At 46.3% G+C, this 21,630-nt stretch overlaps 1 protein-coding gene across 5 annotated transcripts in view; it reads right to left on the bottom strand.

The window, feature by feature from the left end:
• The window catches only part of LOC144504089 (aldehyde oxidase 1-like), a 190,488-nt gene that overhangs the window by 32,496 nt on the left and 136,362 nt on the right, over window positions 1-21,630 (bottom strand). For all 5 annotated transcript variants that reach the window (XM_078229257.1, XM_078229258.1, XM_078229259.1 and 2 more), the window contains 4 exons: window positions 18,950-19,036; window positions 12,503-12,694; window positions 3,995-4,225; window positions 1,293-1,388 (listed from right to left, as the gene is read on the bottom strand). In XM_078229257.1, coding sequence (XP_078085383.1) covers window positions 1,293-1,388; window positions 3,995-4,225; window positions 12,503-12,694; window positions 18,950-19,036 — 606 coding nt within the window. The remainder of the gene's footprint in view (window positions 1-1,292; window positions 1,389-3,994; window positions 4,226-12,502; window positions 12,695-18,949; window positions 19,037-21,630) is intronic.

The raw sequence follows: 21,630 nt of genomic DNA, 5'->3' as shown, positions 1-21,630 counted from the left end.
GAGATAGTCATCAACTTCAGGAAGAGTCATGGAGAATATGCCCCTGTCTACATCAATGGGGACGAAGTAGAAATGGTCTAGAGCTTCAAGTTTTTAGGTATCCAGATCACCAACAACCTGCCCTGATCCCCCCATGCTGACACTATAGTTAAAAAAGCCCATCAACGCCTCTACTTTCTCAGAAAACTAAAGAAATTTAGCATGTCAGCTATGACTCTCACCAACTTTTACAGATGCACCATAGAATTCTTTCTGGTTGTATCACAGCTTGGTATGGCTCCTGCTCTGCCCAAGACCGCAAGAAACTACAAAGGGTCGTGAATGAAGCTCAGTCCATCACGCAAACCAGACTCCCATCCATTGACTCCGTCTACACTTCCCACTGCCTCGGCAAAGCAACCAGCATAATTAAGGGCCCCACGCACCCCGGACATTCTCTCTTCCACTTTCTTCCATCAGGAAAAAGATACAAAAGTCTGAGGTCACGTACCAACCGACTCAAAACAGCTTCTTCCCTGCTGCCGTCAGACTTTTGAATGGACCTACCTCGCACTAAGTTGATCTTTCTCTACACCCTAGCTATGGCTGTAACACTACATTCTGCACCCTCTGCTTTCTTTCTCTATGAACGGTATGCTTTGTCTGTATAGCAAGCAAGAAACAATACTTTTCACTGTTTACTATACTAATATATGTGACAATAATAAATCAAATCAAATCTTTCCCAGCTCCTGTCAACAGCAACAGACACTGCTTGATGTGGATTAGGTAGAATCTTGCAAGTTCTGTCAGGAAACTGGAAAACCCCTGTGGGTTTGCAGGTTTCAATGTCCAGCAGAGCAAGGTTAGGATGACGAAGTGAAATCAAATTTTCTTTCTCACTCTCCCCACCCATGGTCTCAAAAGCCGAGTCCTTATCTTAATTCATTTTATAGTCACCCCTTCGTAACTTACCAGAATGTATTGGTCAATAACAACTAATAAAGTGGTAAGTTAGTTTACCACCTGAATCGTTTGGAACATAAGATCCCAGAATCCAATTTCAGCCAGGCAGTCAGTTGGGAGAGGGGTAGAGAACATTGAAGCTAGAGAGTGGGGAAAGTCAGCCAGGGTTACTGACCAAAGGTAACTGATCTTTGCTCAAAGGTCACCAGATGTGGACCTTGGGAACTGATAAAATTCAGTTCGTCAAAGAAACTTGCAAATACTGTCGGGTGAGGGTGGCAAATGTTAGCAGTACCTGTCACTTCCACTGTAAGCCAGAAACAAAGAGTAAAATGGACCATTATTACCTGAAGAATCTTGGTGTGAAGGCCCTGTCCCATCTCTGTCCCACCATGAGTCAACAGAACTGATCCATCCACATAGACCTGGAGCAGAGCCCCAGCCTTCAAAGAAAAAAAAGCTGTCTGAATTATTGATCAGCTCTGTCAAAATCTGTCACCCTTTTGGGACCAACATGTGCCATCAATTCATTCATAGAACCAGCCACATAGCTATGTCCCGAGATACCAGCTCAAATAATCAGAAGTCACATGTTGAGCTCAGTTTCATTGCCCTTTCTCCCCTCCGCATGGCTCTCAGTGTCACTGTCCCCCCACATGGTCCTCAGTGTCCCTGTCCCTCCACATGGTCCTCAGTGTCCCTGTCCCTCCACATGGTCCTCAGTGTCCCTGTCCCTCCACATGGTCCTCAGTGTCCCTGTCCCTCCACATGGTCCTCAGTGTCCCTGTCCCCCCACATGGTCCTCAGTGTCCCTGTCTCCCCACATGACCCTCAGTGTCACTGTCTCTCCACATGACCCTCAGTGTCACTGTCTCTCCACATGGCCCTCACTGTCACTGTCTCTCCACATAGTCCTCAGTGTCCCTGTCCCCCCACATGGTCCTCAGTGTCACTGCTCCCTCCACATGGTCCTCAGTGTCACTGCTCCCTCCACATGGCTCTTAGTGCCAGTGCTCCCTCCACATGGCCCTCAGTGTAACTGTCCCTCCACATGGCTCTTAGTGCCAGTGCTCCCTCCACATGGCCCTCAGTGTCACTGTCCCTCCACATGGCCCTCAGTGTCACTGTCCCTCCACATGACCCTCAGTGTCAGTGTCCCTCCACATGGCCCTCAGTGTCACTGCTCCCTCCACATGGCTCTCAGTGTCACAGTCCCTCCACATGGCCCTCACTGTCACTGTCCCTCCACATGGCCCTCAGTGTCACTGCTCCCTCCACATGGCCCTCAGTGTCACTGCTCCCTCCACATGGTCCTCAGTGTCACTGCTCCCTCCACATGGTCCTCAGTGTCACTGCTCCCTCCACATGGCCCTCAGTGTCACTGCTCCCTCCACATGGTCCTCAGTGTCACTGCTCCCTCCACATGGCCCTCAGTGTCACTGCTCCCTCCACATGGCTCTTAGTGCCAGTGCTCCCTCCACATGGCTCTCAGTGTCACTGTCCCTCCACATGACTGTCAGTTTCACTATCCTCTCCACATAGTGTTCAGTGTCACTGCTCCCTCCACATGGCTCTCAGTGTCACTGTCTCTCCACATGGCCCTCAGTGTAACAGTCTCTCCACATGGTCCTCAGTGTCACTGTCCCTCTACATGGCCCTCAGTGTCCCTGTCCCTCCACATGACACTCAGTGGGCCATGTGGAGGGCGGCACGGTAGCACAGTGGTTAGCACTGCTGCTTCACAGCTCCAGGGACCTGGGTTCGATTCCCGGCTTGGGTCACTGTCTATGTGGAGTTTGCACATTCTCCTCGTGTCTGCGTGGGTTTCCTCCGGGTGCTCCGGTTTCCTCCCACAGTCCAAAGATGTGCGGGTTAGGTTGATTGGCCATGCTAAAATTGCCCCACTGTGTCCTGAGAGGGATTAGCGGGGTAAATGTGTAGGGACATGCGGGTAGGGCCTGGATGGGATTGTGGTTGGTGCAGACTCGATGGGCCGAATGGCCTGTTTCTGCACTGTAGGGGTTTCTATTAAAAGAAAATGGCTCTCAGTGTCACTGCTCCCTCCACATGGCCCTCAGTGTCACTGTCACATCCACATGGTCCTCAGTGTCACTGCTCCCTCCACATGGCCCTCAGTGTCACTATCCCCGCCACGTGGTCTTTAGTGTCACTGTCCCTCTGCACATACTCTTCAGTGCCTCTGTCCGTGCGCATGGTCCTCAGTGTAGCGCACAATGTAGACTAATATGAAAACTTATAAATATGCATGCATGCGTGGCTGCACACACAAATAGTATATGATAAAAGGCCACAGTGACACAATGCGATTGCTACCAGTGCCATGCATATACAGTTCTAGGCTGATTCTAGACACAAGTTAGTGGCCACCATCTTTGTGGGAGGCAATGCACAGCCAGTAGGCTCATTTGCAGGCATCATTATCCCTGGCAGCAGGAAGAGAGAATGTTATGAATTTCTAGTCTCTACTGACAGTGATGGATTTGCGGGATTTACATACAGCAAACTCAAACCAAGAGAAATGTTTCTTTTCTGAATTTGTACTCTGCGCTTACTCCTTTTACGGTGGGTTGGAAGCAAAAAATTAGAAGACGGGAAAGTAAAATCTTTTCCTTTTGGGATATTTTACTGTAGTCATGTTGGTCAGTGTTTCTAAACTCTGTCTCACAATCCCAGTTATGATGTGGTGATGCCGGCGTTGGACTGGGGTAGGCACAGTAAGAAATCTTACAACACCGGGTTCTCTGCAGCCAGATCGGTCTGGGTTAAAGTCCAACAGGTTTATTTGGAATCACGAGCTTTCGGAGCGCTGCTCCTTCATCAAGTGAGCAGCGCTCCAAAAGCTCATGATTCCAAATAAACCTGTTGGACTCTAACCTGGCATTGTGAGACTTCTTACTGTGCCAATCCCAGTTATGTGTGGATTTTAGATTGCTATAAGTATTAGACTATATTGCCTCTCCCATGTGCATATGCAAATGGGTATCGCACGGCCATACTGCATTAATAGGAGATTTAGTGTCTCACATACCTGGTTGAGGCAAGGTATAGAAAAGCCGACTGTCTTTTTCAAGGGCACAACAGAAATGCCTCTTTTCTTCCAGCGATTGAGTTTGTTGAATTCTTCAACAGCAATCTTTCTGTTGTGATAGGAAGCTGACTCCAGGCATTCATTCCAACACCTCAATTGGTTACGTGAGTCAAATATAGTTTTGCATAACGTGCAGGACTCCTTTCCCCTGTACAGATTTATCTCACGAACCTGAAAGTGGAACCAAGCCTTCAGATGATCCAGCAATAGTACACACAAACTCACTGGGTGGGATTTTTCCATTCCACCCACCACTGGAATCATAGTGGGTGAGACAGGACCATGTAAAGGTCACTGACCTCGGACGGGATTTTCTCGTCTTAGGGCGAGCGCAACTGGAAAATTCTGCCCACTGTCTAACCAACCAAGGTGCTGAATGGCTCATTCCTGTTGCTTTATCCTGAGTAACCAATGGATTTCCTAACACATTTCCAGTTCTATTTATGTTCAATTAATAATTAAGTCTTTATTTCTGAAAAGTTTTAATAATCAGAACAGGATATTGAAATCCTGTAAATATAATTAACAGTAAATTGAACATAAGGAAATACAGTTCTCAGAAATTGTATGACAGATAACTGCCCAATATCAGTTGGTAACAATTTGAGGTTAATTTAAACTGCTCTTTCCTTTTGGGCAAGTGATTAACAGCCCTAGAATGAGAGCAATGCAGTCTTGAAAGCATCTGGTGACCAGGTGTGCAAAGTGACCATATTTTTCACCTGATCAGGACACTAATTACCATTTTAAGGAGGAACTGGTTGAAGCTTGTACTGAGTTCACTTCAACCTATTCCACTAGTGATGGAACGGAGGAGGCCTGGCAAAGGCAAGCATTATTGTGGGCCATAAGGCTGTAAAACGTAGGAACAAAAGTAGGTAATTCGGCCCATCGAGGTCTGCTCTGCCATTCAATGAGATCATGACTGATCTGATATAATCCGCAACACCACTTTCCTGCCACATAAACCTTAATTCCATTACTGATTAAAAATCAATCTATCTCAGCCTTGAACATACTTCAGAACCCAGCCTCTACAGCCCTCTACAGTAAAGAATTCCACAGACTCACTACCCTCAGAGAAGAAACTTTTCCTCATCTTTATCTTAAATGGGCAAGCCCTTAGTCTGAGATTATGCCCTCTGATCCTAGACTCTCCCACAGGGGAAACAACCACTCAGCATCTACCCTGTCAAGCCCCTTGAGAATCCTATGGGCGGGATTTTCTGACCCTTTCTGCCAGTGGAATCTATTGATCCCACCGATGATGCACCCCTCCTCTGGCTTCCTGGCGTGGGGGGGGGTGGATTCAATGGGAAATTCCATTGACAGCAGTGGGACCAAAAGATACCGTCCATGAGAAACATGTCAGAGAATCCCACCCTATGGGCGGAATTTGACGAGAATTTTTCTACGTGTCCAGCAAGTCTGAAAATAGGAGAGTTCCAGATTCGTTTTTCGGGTGAATTTTCCCGATGCACTCTGTCTCTGAAATTTTGGGCTAGACCGTTTCTAGCCACAAGAGACAGTGGGTGGAGCTTAACTTGCCAGCAGCTCAGATCGGAGCCACAAACTGCGCATGCGCAGAAAAAGTGAAAAATAAATCAGTTCTCCTGGCAGAACCCTCCTGGGCCAGATACCACCTCCCCCTCCCCCAAGGACATCAGAGCCCTCCCTGACCCCCGTGTGCCCCCCCCCCCACCGGACTCACTTGCACATGGCCTCCACATCAACCCTTTGGCCTGATGGCTGCCTGACATGACCCTCTCTCCCCTGCCCATGATCATCACAGAGGCACAAATTCCTCCCTCCCCCGCCCCATCAACACACCTGCAAGTGCTGATTTTGGCTTCCCCTGCAAGGTAACAAGGCAAACTACATTAAACTTACTAGAATGCTTTAAGACTTGACTCGCCCAAACTGCTTGCAGCTGAACTGCCCTCACAAGGGGCAGCTCCATAAAAACCCCAAGGATGGACAGACAGGCAGGCAGTGCAGGAAGAAATGGCCCCGAGGAAGACAGCACCCAGATTCTCTGATTCAGACCTGCACAGCTTGCTGGAGGAAAGGTGGGACATCCTCTTCCAGCAGAACGTCGTCCCAGGGGAAGCGATGCAAACACAGCCTGGGAGGCTGTGGCCACGTGTCTCAGTGCCAGGTCACTGGCCCGGAGAAATGGGAAGCAGTACCGGAAAAAAATGAATGACCTAATCCGGGCAGCAAGGTTGAGTGTTTAACCTCATCCAGCATCTTTTCCCGAAATGATCCTCCCACCCCCAGCACTCTGCATGCTTCCAGCCCCTGACCCCCAAGCACCGTCAGCTTCCACCCCGCAATTCACCATCCCAGAGACACTCACATCGGTGGGTCAAATTAGTGCCGAGGTATCTGGGTCACTTTCTGGTGCGCGTGAAACATCTGCTCATGTACATCAGGTGGAGGAGGGAAGGTCCAAGGCCTCTGGCACGCTTGGATCTGCCGGAGACTACATGCTGGGCCTGTGCGATCACTTCTCACTCAGCTGTTGGAGATGCAGCAACAGAGCCTGGGAATGCAGGAAGGGTTGATGGCGACACTGGACTTACTGAGAGGCTGTTGGGAGGAGTTCCAAAACTTTCAGGTGGACCAGTTATTGCCTGTCTTGCGTGGTTCCCAGGCCAATACTGCAAGGATGGAGTCCTCGGTGTAAAGCTTGGGGCAGGCAATCCTCACCATGAGTGGCAGGTTCCAAGCGATGGCTGAGTCACAGCAGGCCATGCCGGAGTCCCAGAGAACCACGACCCAGTCACAGCAAGCCACAGCTGAGGGCCTCAACAGGCTTCTTGTGATTTTGTGGCCCATGCTGATAGGCTCGAGAGCTTGCAGGCGACTCAGCGGGACCGCGCAGAGACACAGCAGGTGATGGCTGCAGCCTTTGAGAATGTGGCCCAGTTACAGAGGGTCATGGCTGAGGGGCTGCAGAGTGTGGCCGAGTCTCAGAGGGCACTTGCTGATGCCATTGACAGGTGGCCCCCCCCAACTCAGGTGACCAATACAGAGGGCTCGACCACCATGGCTAGAACACAGGTGGTCCTCCGGGACTGGCAGGGCCAGGTGACGCCAGAGTTTCTGGAGCTCACTGCAGAAGCACCGCCCCATGGAGTGACCCAGGGGCCCACAGGAACTCCGAGGGAAGAGGAAGGGCTCGAGCCTGTGCCGGGACCTTCCAGCCAGGAGACTGCGTATGTGGCTACACCTCTGACTCTCCCTTCCTGACATTGGGGCATCTCAGGGGCAGCGGGATGAAGAGGGTGTCATGGATACGTCCCTGACATCTGGAAGTTGACCAGAGCCCTCAAGGTCCTGGCCCTCCAGAGGACACTCGCCAAGGGCATCACAGGTCATGGCACATGGTAGGCAGCTAGCCAACTCCACCTCCGATGTACATTCTGGGGAGACACCGTGGTAAGCCACATAAAGCTCGGAAGTTGTAGTGGTACTAAGATAGCATAGCTGAAGGGCAGCACTAGGTAGATAGAGTATGCATTTCAATGTTTCCTGTTCACAGGTTTTTATGTCAGCACTTATCAATAAAACACTTTTATTGTCACCAATAAATGTTTTTCACCACCCACCTGTGACTCATTTGTCTCAGATTAGCTTCTAACAGGAACGTTATTACCCTGACAGTTGCCGGAGGGACCCTGCATGTTGATGTCAGTGGGGGAGGCCCTCAACACTGTGTCACTGAGAAAATGAAGGCGCTCAAATAAATCACTGGCTACAGTGGGTGGCATGCATTGGCAGTGACTTACAGCATCTGCCATTGGCATCCCCAGAATCCATGAGAGATTCCCTCCCCTCCCCCACCCCACCTACTCCAGGGCCCTGTATGGGATTTTAGTGATCCCTTACCCATTGCCCAGATGTGGGTGCAGGTGCCAGCATGCATGTAGAGCACAGGTAAGTCAGACTACTTTGCACCAGGGCATCATCACAATGGTGCTTAGCAAGTCATCATCACCCTCCTGCCTGCCAAAGAAACTCACTAACTCAGCGTCCCCAGGCCCACCACTCTGGTGTTACAATGTTGCAGGAGATTGTAGGACTCCAGGGGGCAGGAGAACCCACAAGAGCCAACACAGCCTCCTATTGCACAAAACAAGAATTGATCAGGGCCGCCCTCGCATGGCTAACCCTGGCTGTCGCCAACCCTTCAGCACCTAGGTAGTGTTGCTCTTCCTCTTCCTTCTCCTCCTGCTCAGTGGCCTTCTCCTCAGTGACCCCCAGCTGGTCTGCCTCCATGTCCTCCTCCTCAAGAAGGTCTCCTCGCTGCTGTGCTAGGTTGTGTAGGGCACAGCACACCACCATAATGTAGGACGATATCAGGGGGCTATCTTGGAGGGCCCCGCCAGAGCGGTACAAGCACCGCTCCACTATTGGCAATGTGGGTCTCATTATATCGGATCTCCGTCTCATTCTCAGTCCTCTATACAGGCGTAATCAGCCAAGTCCAAAGCGGGTACCCCACGAGCCATCTCTGCACAGTGGTAAGAAGCTGTTCTTAAGTCGGTTGGTACGTGACCTCAGACTTTTGTATCTTTTTCCCGATGGAAGAAGGTGGAAGAGAGTATGTCCGGTCTGTGTGGAGTCCTTAATTATACTGATTGCTTTTCCGAGGCAGCGGGAAGTGTAGACTGAATCAATGGATGGGAGGCTGGTTTGCGTGATGGACTGGGCTTCATTCACAACCCTTTGTAGTTCCTTGCAGTCTTGGGCAGAGCAGGAGCCATACCAAGCTGTGATGTAATGCTTTCTGTGGTGCATCTGTAAAGATTGGTGAGAGTCGTAGCTGACATACCAAATGTCAAGCACCACTCCACTATTGACATACCAAATTTCCTTAGTCTTCTGAGAAAGTAGAGGCGATGGTGTGTTTTCTTAATTATAGTGTTGGCATGGGGGGATCTGGACAGGTTGTTGGTGATCTGGACACCTAAAAACTTGAAGCTCTCAACCATTTCTACTTCGTCCCTATTGGTGTAGACAGGGGCATGTTCTCCACTATGCCTCCTGAGGTCGATGACTATCTCCTTCGTTTTGTTGACATTGAGAGAGAGATTATTGTCGTTGCACCAGTTTACCAGATTATCTCATTCCTGTACTCTGTCCCGTGTTGAAAGTCCGAGTTTGGACTCCATGATGAACAACAGCCTCACCCCCCCCCCCCCCCACACTCGCAGCAGCCCCCCAACCCAAAATGGAACATGGCCGCCACGAAACAACCACCTCTGATCAGCACGGAGCAATTTGTAAGCTGAGACTTACCTCCTCGCTCACCCCCACTGATCAAAAGATAAAAGAATCCGACTTTTATAGAAGAGGTATTTTCCAGACCGATCTGGCTGCAGAGAACGCGATCATAAAGGCAGGTGAGATGTATCGATTTGGAGTGACACTAACGACATGATGATGCTTGCAAAAACATTTAAATTGACATCTCACCCATTTTCGGCAATCTCCCGATCGCGCCAATTTTTTTCCCATGGTGGGTGGGGGGGGGGGGGGGAATTGGCGCAAAAACGGGCACCATTCACGCTAGTTGCTTTACGCCCGTTTTTACGGCATTTTCCCGCTAAGGGTAATGGGTGTAACGCGGATGTAAAACTCGGCAGTTTGTGTCATCCTGCCCATTTGCCTTCCCACCTATCTTTGTCATCCATAAGCTTAGCAATAGTGTATTCACTCTGTTTTCTATTAGTTAGCCAATCCTCTATCCATGCCATATACTACCTAACACCATAGGTTCTTAACTCATTATGTAGCCTTTTATATGGCGCCTTAGCAAGCACTTTTTCGAAATCCAGTTATGTTACACCTACTGATTCCCCTTTATCTATCCTGCTTATTACCACCTCGCAGATTTCTAATAAATGTGTCAGCTCATGAAGCTATGGTAACTCTGCTTGATCATGTTATCATTTCTAAATGCTCTACTATTACATCCTTTATAATGGACTCTCAATGGCAATTTTTAGCTAACTGGCCTATTGTTACCTGATTTTTGTCTCCCTCTCTGTTGAATAAGGGAATTACATTGGCAGTTTTCCAATCCTGTGGGATTTTTCTGGAATTTAGGGATTCTTGTAAGATTAATACCATTACATCCACTATTTCTGTCCCTACTTCCTTTAATATCCCAGGATGCAACCCATCAGGTCCAGGAGACCTATCGGCCTTCCACCCTATTAGTTTACTAGTACTTTTTCCTCTTGTGATAGTTTTAGAATTTGTTTCCTCTCCCTTTGCCCCTTGCCTTTAATTAGTGTTGGAGGGAAATAATTAATATGGTTTATTTCAACAATTTCTTAGGGAAAATAGTGAGTATGGGTTATTAAGGCATTACTATAAAGGTTAAATGTCTCATCACAAGGGACTAAAGAATCGATGTAAAACTATTAGAAAGTTTAAGTAAAATTACACAATTGGGAAAAGACCATGTTGATATAAACAAAGACAAAGACTGGGTGAACAGCTAGCTCGTATGCCTAGTGACCTCCATACCACCTCCATACCACCTCAACCCAATGTAAGGCCAAACCTGGGAACAAGAGATTAGGAAGACAGATAATTCTTGGAGCAACAGATACCCTGCCCTGCGGTGTCTGTAAATTGTTTAACATGAATCTAAAATAGCCAATACTGGAATTCAAAGCAAAATACTGCTTACGTGATTTTTCACTGTACAAATACATGGAGCTTTCATGTAAACATCAGAGTCTGCCTCAGAGATTCTTCTCTGAGGTAATGTTCTCCCTGCATATGCATGAATTAAGCGATCATAATCTTCTGAGTCTCCTGTGGTTAGTTTGCAGGAAATCAGCAATAACAATTATTTAGTATTTTTAGAAATATATTAGTATTTTCTACTGACGACTAATGCAAAGTATTTGTTTAACTCCTCTCCCATTTCCTGGTTCCCTAATATTATTTCCCCAGTCTCAATCTCTAAGCGTCTATATTCATTTAGGACTATCTATTTTTATATATTTAATGAAGCTCTTACTGTCCATTTTTACATTACTTGCAAGTTTCTCCTCATGGTTTATCTTCTACCTCATTATTATTTTTTGGTCATCTTTTGTTGGTTTTTAAAACTTTTGCAATCCTCTGGCTTACCACTAATCTTTACTATCTTTTTAATACTATCCTTGACTTCTTTGGTTAACCATGGTTGATTTATCCCCTTCCTAGAATCCTCCTTCCTCACTGGAATATATCTTTACAATGAGTAGTTTCATAAAGGACTGCCATTGTTGGTCAACTATCTTTTCTGCTAAACACCTTACCCAGTCCACTCAAGCCAACTCTGCTCTCATTCCTTTGTAATTACCCTTATTTAAGTTTAGAACAGTTGTTTCTGATCTAACTTTCTCACTCTCAAATAGAATGCTAAATTCTACCATGTTATAGTCATGCTTCCTAGGAGATCTTTTACTCTGAGATTGTTTATTCAACCTGCTTCATTACATAACATCAAGTCCAAAGTAACCTGATCCCTAGAACATATTGTTCTCGGAAACTTCTTCCTCATGGCTATATTTCCCAATTTGATTTTCCTAATCCACACGAAGACTAAAGTCCCCCCAAGATTAATGTACTGCTTTTATTACATGCCCTCATTTTCTCCTGATTTATACTCGTTTCCGGTGGAGCAGGGCAAGGGAGGGGTTCATTGGTTAAAAGGCAGGATTAAAAATAACCTCTCCTTGTCTTTGTGTGGTGGAGAGACCATCCATAGAAAAAACAAACAAGACAGAATAGAAGGGAAAAAGGGGAACAGGCTTGAAGACCAAAAGACCAAAGCTGCGAGAGAAACCATTTGTGCATGTGTGTCCATAGGTAGTATAATCCATAAGGCACTGCCTGAGTTTATTGACATATTTTATCCAATAACTTAATGAACTTGCTCTGTCTTTGTCTGATAAAGTCAATTCATAACAAAGCTTTGCTGCCAAGTCTGTTCCTGCCTTAAAGGGATACAAACCCCAAACCCTTACACAGCCGCTGCTGCCCCAGGATACCTACCCTTGGCAAATGCAACACCTGTTACTTGCCACTTAACTGCCTGGTAACAGTTCCAGCCTGGTTTCAGCTGATGAGCTACATTGGGATTCCCTTTTTGCACCTTGCAGCTTGCCTGGTGAATGCAAATGAAGATGGGACTGAAAATCACGGGGGCTTGGGAGGGGCTCCTTCACCAGCATGGACAGCATTCAGCGTGCACTTTGTCATTCAATTAACCAAAAGCCAAAATCACTTAAGTGAATCGTGTATCAAATGGCCTGCTTTTGCCCATTTTGTGAACAATTCCACTAGCAGTTGACAGGAGAATACAGAGGCCCCAGGTGAGAGCTGAGGGAGAGTGTTTGGTGCACAAGGAGAGACAGACTTCCTTTCATTGCTTACCTTTTCAGCTGAAAGATTGCATTTAGAAGCCACATCTGTTATCCAGCTCTCAGTAATAGCAATTGCCTGGGGCTGTCCAAAAGCACGAAACGCTGTGTTGGATGGCAAGTTAGTCTTGCAAGCGAAGCCAGTCAGGTGGAGGTGTGGAATGTAATAGCCACTGTCCATGTTTAAGAGGGCCTGCTCCAGAATCTGTCACCAAGAAACCAATACAATTGTTTTCTCTCTATATTTTATCCAATATACACTTCCGTAATAACTTTGAAGGCGACCCATTGTGACTTGAAGTCAAGAAGGATTTATTATCAACAATATATATGCGTGTACAAGCAATGCTCTGACAGATCTGAAGACATGACCACACTCTCTGTTCCCTGGCTCACACTGCGGTTCCTCCCCAGCCAGGATGCGGGCCCTTGCTCTTGATTGGCTTGGCTTCCTGCCCACTTTCCATAGAGTCCGACCCGATCATATGGCCCTCACGGATCGCCCCCTCCAAGGGGCCATGCTACCACTACTTCCTTCCATTAATCTTAGCCTGACTCTCCAGAACAGCACACAATCTTGACATCAATAGGCAGCACTCTTGAAGAATGGACTTAGGTGGCACCTTATCACATCCTCATGGTATGCCAAAGCTTCACAGTCCAATGAGAGGACTTGAAGCGCAGATACTCCCTTGTGGACACATACAGCAGCCGTTGAAGTAAAACAAGGAGCAATGAGTGGCCAGTTAATCTGTTATTGATATGGTTTAGGGGAGGAATGCCAATGCAGGACACCAGAGAGAATGCCCCTGCTCTGCTGTGAATAATGCCTTGAGATCCTCAACATCCACAAGTGGACAGTTGAGACCTCAGTTTAATGTCGCTTCTGAAATTTGGCATTTTTCACATTGCAGCATTCCCTCACTTTGCAGTGGAGTTTCAGGTTGATTTTGTGCTGATGTGGACTTGAGTCCTCAATTTTTTACTCTTTTATTAACAATATTATAATCCTCTAAGCTTTCCTTTTTTCATAGAATCCCTGCAGTGCAGAAGGAGGCATTCAGTCCATCGGGTCTGTACCCACTCTCCAAAAGAGCATCCTACTCAAGTCCTATGCCCATAACCTCACATATTTATCCCACTAATCCTCCTGACCTACACCTCTTTGGACACTAAGGAGCAATTTAGCATGGCTAATCCACCTAACCTGTGCATTTTTGGACTGTTGGAGGAAACCAGGGCACCCGGAGGAAACCCACACAGACACGGAGTGAACATATGAACCCCACACAGACAGTGACCTAAGGCTGGGATCAAACCCAGGTCCCTGGCACTGTGAAGCAGCAGTGCCAGGGACCTGCCATCATGCCACTTCCTTATAAATTTCAAATATCTCTCCCACGCTCACCCTCCTCCTCATACACTCTCTATTCTAACTCAATCTTTCACAGGACCACAAGACCACTCCTCCATTCTCTTGAGTCTTCCATGCTTGCAATCAACAGGCAATGACTCAAGCTTAATGTCATCCAGATAACCAATTCCTGATTTATCTTGTCACCTCATTTTCAACCTGGCAGATATCATGTACCAAGAGCCTTAATGCCTTAATCTTTTATGTGGGATTCTCACTCGAAAGGAGTACTGTGGAAAGTGCATCACATAGAGGACTCAGCTGGGAAATGAGTGGGGTGTGGCATTCCATTGGCCTCTGCACCCCCGGACTGTACAGTTTGTAAAAGAATTGAGGCAGAGTTACTGATTCTGATGACTATACAGTAATTCCTGGTGAGGACAGGGTCAGGCTCACTGGGATTTTCCTGTGGATATTCTGCACACTTATTGTCCAGGCACACATGAAAGTGGACCATTCATATAAGGTGCCAGAGGAAACCAAGGACCTCCTGCAAGGGATCAGCTGGCTCTTTTCTGCACCACCTCCAGTAAATAAATGTTCCTCCAGCATCTCAGTGACCTGGACTAGACTCAATGCTCAGGATATAGTCTGACCAAAGCCCCAAACTGTTTGATCATTGCCACTGTTTGCTTTGTTAATGGCTACTCTGCATTAGCCATATCTGTTGAACTAAGATTCCTTTCAACAATATCCTTCTCTATTTTGACAGCATTATGGGAGGACAGGAATGGACTTAGTTTTGATATTGTCTGCACTTAAGGATCGTGTTGGCTTCAAACATGAAGAATGGCCACTTGGCTGGGATGCTAGAAGACAGGCATTCCCCAATAATGCTTGACACTTTAAGATGCAAAGGGGACAAAGTTAGGAAAGGAGGAAAATAGAAGGAAAACATTGAGGTTCTAATAGGAAACTTGGTTACATTTGAATTGAAAGAGATGAACAGCTGATATGGCTTTCCCCATCTTAAAATAATGAACCTATATTTGAAATCCATGCATGTGAGAGGAGGAGCTGACCCATGAGTGGAGTAGTGACAGGTTCAGGAGATTACAACCTTCCCCAAATCTCATCGGAAAATTCCACCTTGGACTGTCACAGCAAGGTGAACCCCTGGGAAATCTCACCAAACTTCTGACCAGGCTGTTAAAATTGGCAGAGCTCTATGAGTTTGAGCCACCTCTGAACGACATGTTGTGAGATGAGCTGGTCTGTGGAATTAATGAGGTGACAGTCCAAAAAGAATTATTGGCAAAACCATTGAGATAGTTCTATCATTGGAGAATGCAGAGAAAGGAGAAAGGAATTACAAGAAACATCAGATAGCGGTGTTCTCCGATGGGGGGAGGGGCCTCATGCAAAACTCATCCCTTAACTGAGAACAATGGTATCAGTAAAATGTCTCAGCATTCCTGGCAGCGCTGGAGGCCGAGTTGCATCACCAGGCAGTCAAGGGAAGTCAGGGACAGACTATTCCAGAAGGTTGTACATGATAGATGACAGACTATTGCAAGTGCTGCAGGAGACCACAATCGAGATTAAGATATAGGGACAGTCAAAAGGCATGCTATTTCAAGGAAAGGGCAAAGCCAATACCGGACCATACCGGGGTACAACCACAACCAGGGATAATGCAACTAAATTGCATCTCCACATCAAAAATTGCTTTCATTATGGTGGAGTTGGTAGTAAATGGCCACCCATTAAAAATGGATAAGGGGGCTGCGGTCTCCGTTATCAGGGAGTAGATTTATTAATTGCCTCTGGGCTGGTATTCAGCTCCTGATTTTAGAAAACACAAAAACCAGGCTGGCCATCTACACAGGGGAACCATTGCAGATAAAAGGCACCACGGCGACCATAGTGACCTATAGGCAGCAGTTGGCTTGACTTCCAATCACCATTGTACAGGAACAAGGACTTAGCCTCATGCGGAGAGATTGGTTCCAACGCATCAAACTGAACTGCTTGGAGATCTTTAGGCTAGGCACGGGGGATACTGTATGAAGTCACCAATAAGCACCCTGAAGTCTTCCAAGAAGGACTTGGGAAAATAAGGGGAACCCAAAGCTAAGAATTACATCAACCCTGATGCTATGCCTAAGTATTTTAGAGAGAGACGAGTTCCATACTCCCTGTTGGAAAAGGTAGAGTCAGGACTAGAATGCCTGGAAAAGCTGGGCATCATCAGACTCACACAGTTCACAAAGTGGGCCATACCTGTTGTTCCTGTCCTTAATCTGGATAAGTCAGTCCGATTTTGTGGAGACTATAAGCTTACAGTCAATAGGGTTTCTAAGCTTGACAGATACCCCAATGTCCAGATCGAAGACCTGTGTGTCAGGTTAACTGGGGGCCAAACATTTCCAAAGTTGGACATGAGCCACGCGTATCTCCAACTTGAATTGGACAAGCCTTCCCAAAAGTATGTAACAATTAGTATGCACAAAGGCCTATATGAGTACACTTGCCTGCACTCCGGGGTTTTGTTTGCCATTTTTCAACAGGTCATGGAGAACATACTCCAATGATTACCTCAGGTAATGGTGTACCTGGACGATGTCTTGGTCACAGGAACTTCAGAACGCGGACACCTAATGAACCTGAAGAGGTGTTATGCCGATTTTCAGGGTTTGGGGTATGCCTGAAAAGGGGAAATGTGTCTTCCAAGCAAGTGCTGTCATCTATTTGGGCTTTCGAGCCGATGGAAAGGGCCTTCATCCGGTGGAAGACAAGGTGAGGGCCATTAAGGAGGTTCCAACTCCAAGGAACCCCACAGAATTGAAATCTTTCCTGGGGTTAGTGAATTATTGTGGGAAGTTTATTCTTAATTTAACGTCAATGCTCGCCCCCTGCATGCTCTATTACGGAAATATCAAAGATGGCCTTTGGGGACGCCACAGCTGGAGGTTTTCAACAGAGTTAAACAGCAACTTTTGTCCTCTAATTTATTGACTCATTTTGACCCCAAAAAGGACCTTATCTTGACATGCAATGCCTCCACTTACAGGGTTGGAGCAGCACTGGCACATCGCTGGAGAGATGGGACAGAGAAGACTGTTGCGCATCTATTTAGTACCCTCTCAGATGCTGAGCGGAGGTATTTCCAGATCGAAAAAGAAGATTGGCAGTTGTCTTCGGCGTTAAAAAGTTCCATCAAAACCTCTAAGGTAGATGCTTCTTCATAGTGACTGATCATAAACCACTGCTGGGACTTTGTAAAGAAGGCAAGGCAATACTCCATTGCCTCTGCCCAGATACAGCATCGGCCTTGTTACTGATGTCTTATGAATATCGCCTAGCACACCATGCTGGGACCTAGATAGCTAACACCAATACACTGAGTTGCCTGCCACTACCCAGAAATCTACCTTCACCACCTGCTGTGGAAGAAGTCCATGATGATCCTCAATTTTTGACACCTTGCTGGTATCTGCAAGGCAAATCAAGGACTGGACACAAAAGGACCCAGTCCTGTCTAAATTATAAAACATAAGAAAAACAAGAAAATATAGACAGAATAGTCAGATGGGCAGATAAGTGGTAGATGGAATTTAACCCTGAAAAATGGGAGTAATTTGACAAGAAAATGTTCAATGAATGGTAGGACACTAGGAAGTTCTGTGGAACAAAGGGACCTTGGCATGTTAGTAGGATGAAAGTGAAAGGGCATATTAGTAGGATGGTGAAAAAAGCATATGGGACTCTTGCCTTTATCAATCGAGGCATAGATTACAAAAGCAGGGAAATCATGTTTGTAGAATCATAGAATGGCTACAGTGTAGAAGAAGGCCATTCGACCCATCGGGCCTGCACCGACCACAATTCCACCCAGGCCTTATTCCCGTAATCTCACACATTTACTCTGCAAATCCTGACACTAGGGTCAATTTAGCATGGCCAATCAACCTAACCTGCACATTTTTGGACTGTGGGAGGAAACCAAAGCATCCGGAGGAAACCCACGCAGACACGGGGAGAAAGTGCAAACTCCACACTGACAGTGACCTGAGGCTAGAATTGAACCTAGGACCCGGGCAGTGCTAACCACTGTGCCACCGTGCCACCCAAATGTATAAAACTTTGGTGACGCCACAGCTAGAGTACTGTGTGCAGTTTTGATCACCACCTTATCGGAAGAATGCAATGGCACTGGAGGGGGTGCAGAGGAGATTCACCAGGATGCTGCCTGGGATGGAACATTTAAGTTATGAGAGGTTGAATAGGCTTGGGTTGTTTTCATTGGAACAAAGAAGACTGATTATGAGAGACATGGACAGAATGGATAAGGAGCAGCTGTTCCCCTTGATTGAAGGGTCAGTCACGAGGGGACATAGGTTCAAGGTGAGGGGCAGGAGGTTTGGGGGGGGAATGTGAGGAAAACTTTTTTACCCAGAGGGTGGTGACGGTCTGGAATGCACTGCCTGGGAGGGTGGTAGAGGCGGGTTGCCTCACATCCTTTAAAAAGTATCTGGATGAGCACTTGGCATGTCATAACATTCAGAGCTTAGGCCAAGTGCTGGCAGATGGGATTAGGTGGGAGTTCAGGAGTTACTAATGTGTCAGTGCAGACTTGATGAGCCGAAGGGCCTCTTCTGCACTGTATGATTCTATGAATACTGCATGGGGATTCAGAGGACAACCCTCAGATGAAATAAAACACTACTGGACGAAGAAAGATGAGCTCAGTGTTGAAGATGACAAAATCCTCTGGGGTTCCTGCATAGTTGTCCCTCGCTCAGGGCAATATCCAATACTGATGGAATTGCACCAGAGCCACCCTAGGATTTCAAAGATGAAAATGCTAGCCAGGAGCTGTGCATGGTAGCCCAGCCTTGATGCAGATATTACCAACTTGGTTAGGTAATGGGAGTCATGCCAAGAAAATCAATACCGCCCCCCACTGCACAGAGGAGGTCATTCAACCCATCTTCCCTGTGTTTCCTCTCTGAAAAAGTTAATCCCCTAATCTTCCTCATTCTCCCTATCACCACTGAGCTCGTTAATGGCTCATCCGCTGGCATTGATCACATTGGAACTTACCTCTAAAGTGGCATCCAGATCATTTCCTCCATTGCAGTAACAGGTCAACTCCACAGCGATTATTCTGCCATCAGTCATGTAACCAACCTACATTAAAAATATCATTACTTAAAGAGTATCTTTCAAAATCTCAGGATTTACAAAATGCTTCACAGCTAATTAATACTTTTGAATTGTTGTCACTCTTGGAATGGACAAAATCCTCTCTGCCCACAGGAATGTATCTCTCTGTTTAAGGATGATAATGCAATCTTTCAACTTTGGAAAGAACATGTTGAATGGTTCCTCTACTGTGAATCCATAGTGGCAGTTGAAACTCCCAGCCTGTGGTAGAATCCATGGTGAACCACCATCAATGAGAGAGCTGCGACAAGCTATCAAATAGGTGAAAAACGACAAAGTCTGCGGTCCCAATGGTTTCCAGCTGAGGTTTTAAAGTTGGCGGACTTATGCGCACATCAAGATTCCAAACACATGTCCTACAGATTTGGGAGGAAAAAGACTTCAGAAATGTAACAAAAGTAACTATCTTCAAGAAGGGAAATAAATCATGTTGTGGGAACTATCAAAGTATTTCACTCATGTCCATAGCAGGGAAAATCCTGACACACATTCTCCTGAATCGCCTACTTCCTGTGGCTGAGGAAATCCCCACAGAGACAGTGTGACTTTCGACCTTTCGGAGGAACTTCCAAAATTGTCTTTGTTGCCAAACAAATCCAAGAAAAACATCGCGAACAACAGCAGAAATTCTCCGTTGCAGTCAACGACCTAACCAAAACATCAGTAAATCGTGAGGCTCTGTGGATTGCGTCCAAAGATTTGGATGTCCAATAAACTTCATCACAATCCTTTAATTGCTTCATGATAATATGACTGCAACTGTCATGAGTGGGAGACCTTAAATAGACAGCTTCAAAATCCAGACCAAGGTCAAGTCAGGCTGTGTGATAGCTCCCATACTCTACAATTTGCCCGACAATGGCTATACACCTCAACAATCAACTGTCCTCTGGTGTCAGTATTAAATATCATCGAGATGGAAAACTCTTTAACCTCCATCTGATCACCATCGATATACATGATCTACAGTTTGTAAATGGCTGCAGTGTCGTTGCTCACTCTGCACCGAATTTGCAAAACACTCTTGATCTCTTCAATTCTGCTTTTAAGAAACTCATTCTGTTCTTGAATATAGCCAAAACTAAACTCGTACATCAACCCACACCTGATCAGCCACTTCAGATACATGTTGAAGTAGAGATTCTGGAATTCGTTAAGCACTTCCCATACCTTGGCAGCCACCCCTCTCGAAAGGCCATAATTGATAAGGAAATCAAATGTCAGATCAGCTCAGTCTTCTACAAACTATGCAGCAAGTATTTGACAACAAAGATCTCAGCAGGTCAACAAAAGTCGGAGTGTGCAGAGCAGTTGTCACTGCGTTCCTGTACAGTAAGTCTCATTTAAAATTATGGTTGAATTCCTGAAAATCGCCACTTTATGCAAAATGGCTTTGTGTATTTTGTTCTTCCGTAGGAATCAATCTTAAAGATGGGATTAGGTTCCATTGGATCTTTCTTGCCCCAAAAAACAATATAGCAGCTGAAATACTGCATCCTACATTTGATTTGATTTATTATCTAGGGGGCACAGGTTTAAGGTGCGAGGGGCAAAGTTTAAAGGAGATGTACGAGGCAGATCTTTTACACAGAGAGTAGTGGGTGCCTGGAACTCGTTGCCGGGGGAGGTAGTAGAAGCGGATACGGTAGTGACTTTTAAGGGGCGTCTTGACAAATACATGAATAGGATGGGAATAGAGAGATATGGTCCCCGGAAGGGTAGGGGGTTTTAGTTAAATTGGGCAGCATGGTCGGTGCAGGCTTGGAGGGCCGAAAGGCCTGTTCCTGTGCTGTAACTTTCTTTGTTCTTTGTATTATTGTAACATTTTAATATACAGTGAAAAGTATTGTTTCTTGCGTGCTAGACAAAGCACACCATACGTAGAGAAGGAAAGGAGTGCAGAATGTAGTATTACAGTCATAGCAAGGGTGTAGAGAAAGATCAACTTAGTGCAAGGTAGGTCCATTCAAAAGTCTGACAGCAGCAGGGAAGAAGCTGTTCTTGAGCTGGTTGTTACGTGACCCCAGACCTTTGTATCTTTTTCCCGACGGAAGAAGGTGGAAGAGAGAATGTCTGGCGTGCGTGGGTCCTCAATTATGCTGGCTGCTTTTTCGAGGCAGTGGGAAATGTAGACAGAGTCAATGGATGGGAGGCCAGTTTGCGTGATGGACTGGGCTTCATTCATGACCCTTTGTAGTTTCTTGTGGTCTTGGGCAGAGCAGGAGCCATACCAAGCTGTGACACAACCAGAAAGAATGTTTTCTATGGTGCACCTGTAAAAGTTGGTGAGAGTCATAGCGGACGTGCCAAATTTCCTTAGCTTTCTGAGAAAGTAGAGGCGTTGGTGGGCTTTCTTAACTATAGTGTTGGCATGGGGGGAACCAAGACAGGTTGTTGGTGATCTGAACACCTAAAAAGTTGAAGCTCTCCATTAGTGTAGAGAGGGGCATGCTCTCCACTAATCTTCCTGAAGTCGACGACTAAAGTTAAAGTTTTATTTATTGTCACAAGTAGGCTTACATTAACACTGCAATAAAGTTACTGTTTTGTTGACATTG

This window comes from Mustelus asterias, chromosome 14 (genome assembly GCF_964213995.1).
Source record: "Mustelus asterias chromosome 14, sMusAst1.hap1.1, whole genome shotgun sequence".
Classification (NCBI taxonomy): domain Eukaryota; kingdom Metazoa; phylum Chordata; class Chondrichthyes; order Carcharhiniformes; family Triakidae; genus Mustelus; species Mustelus asterias.
Note: the sequence above shows the minus strand (reverse complement) of the source record. Positions and strands in the feature narration are given on the sequence as shown.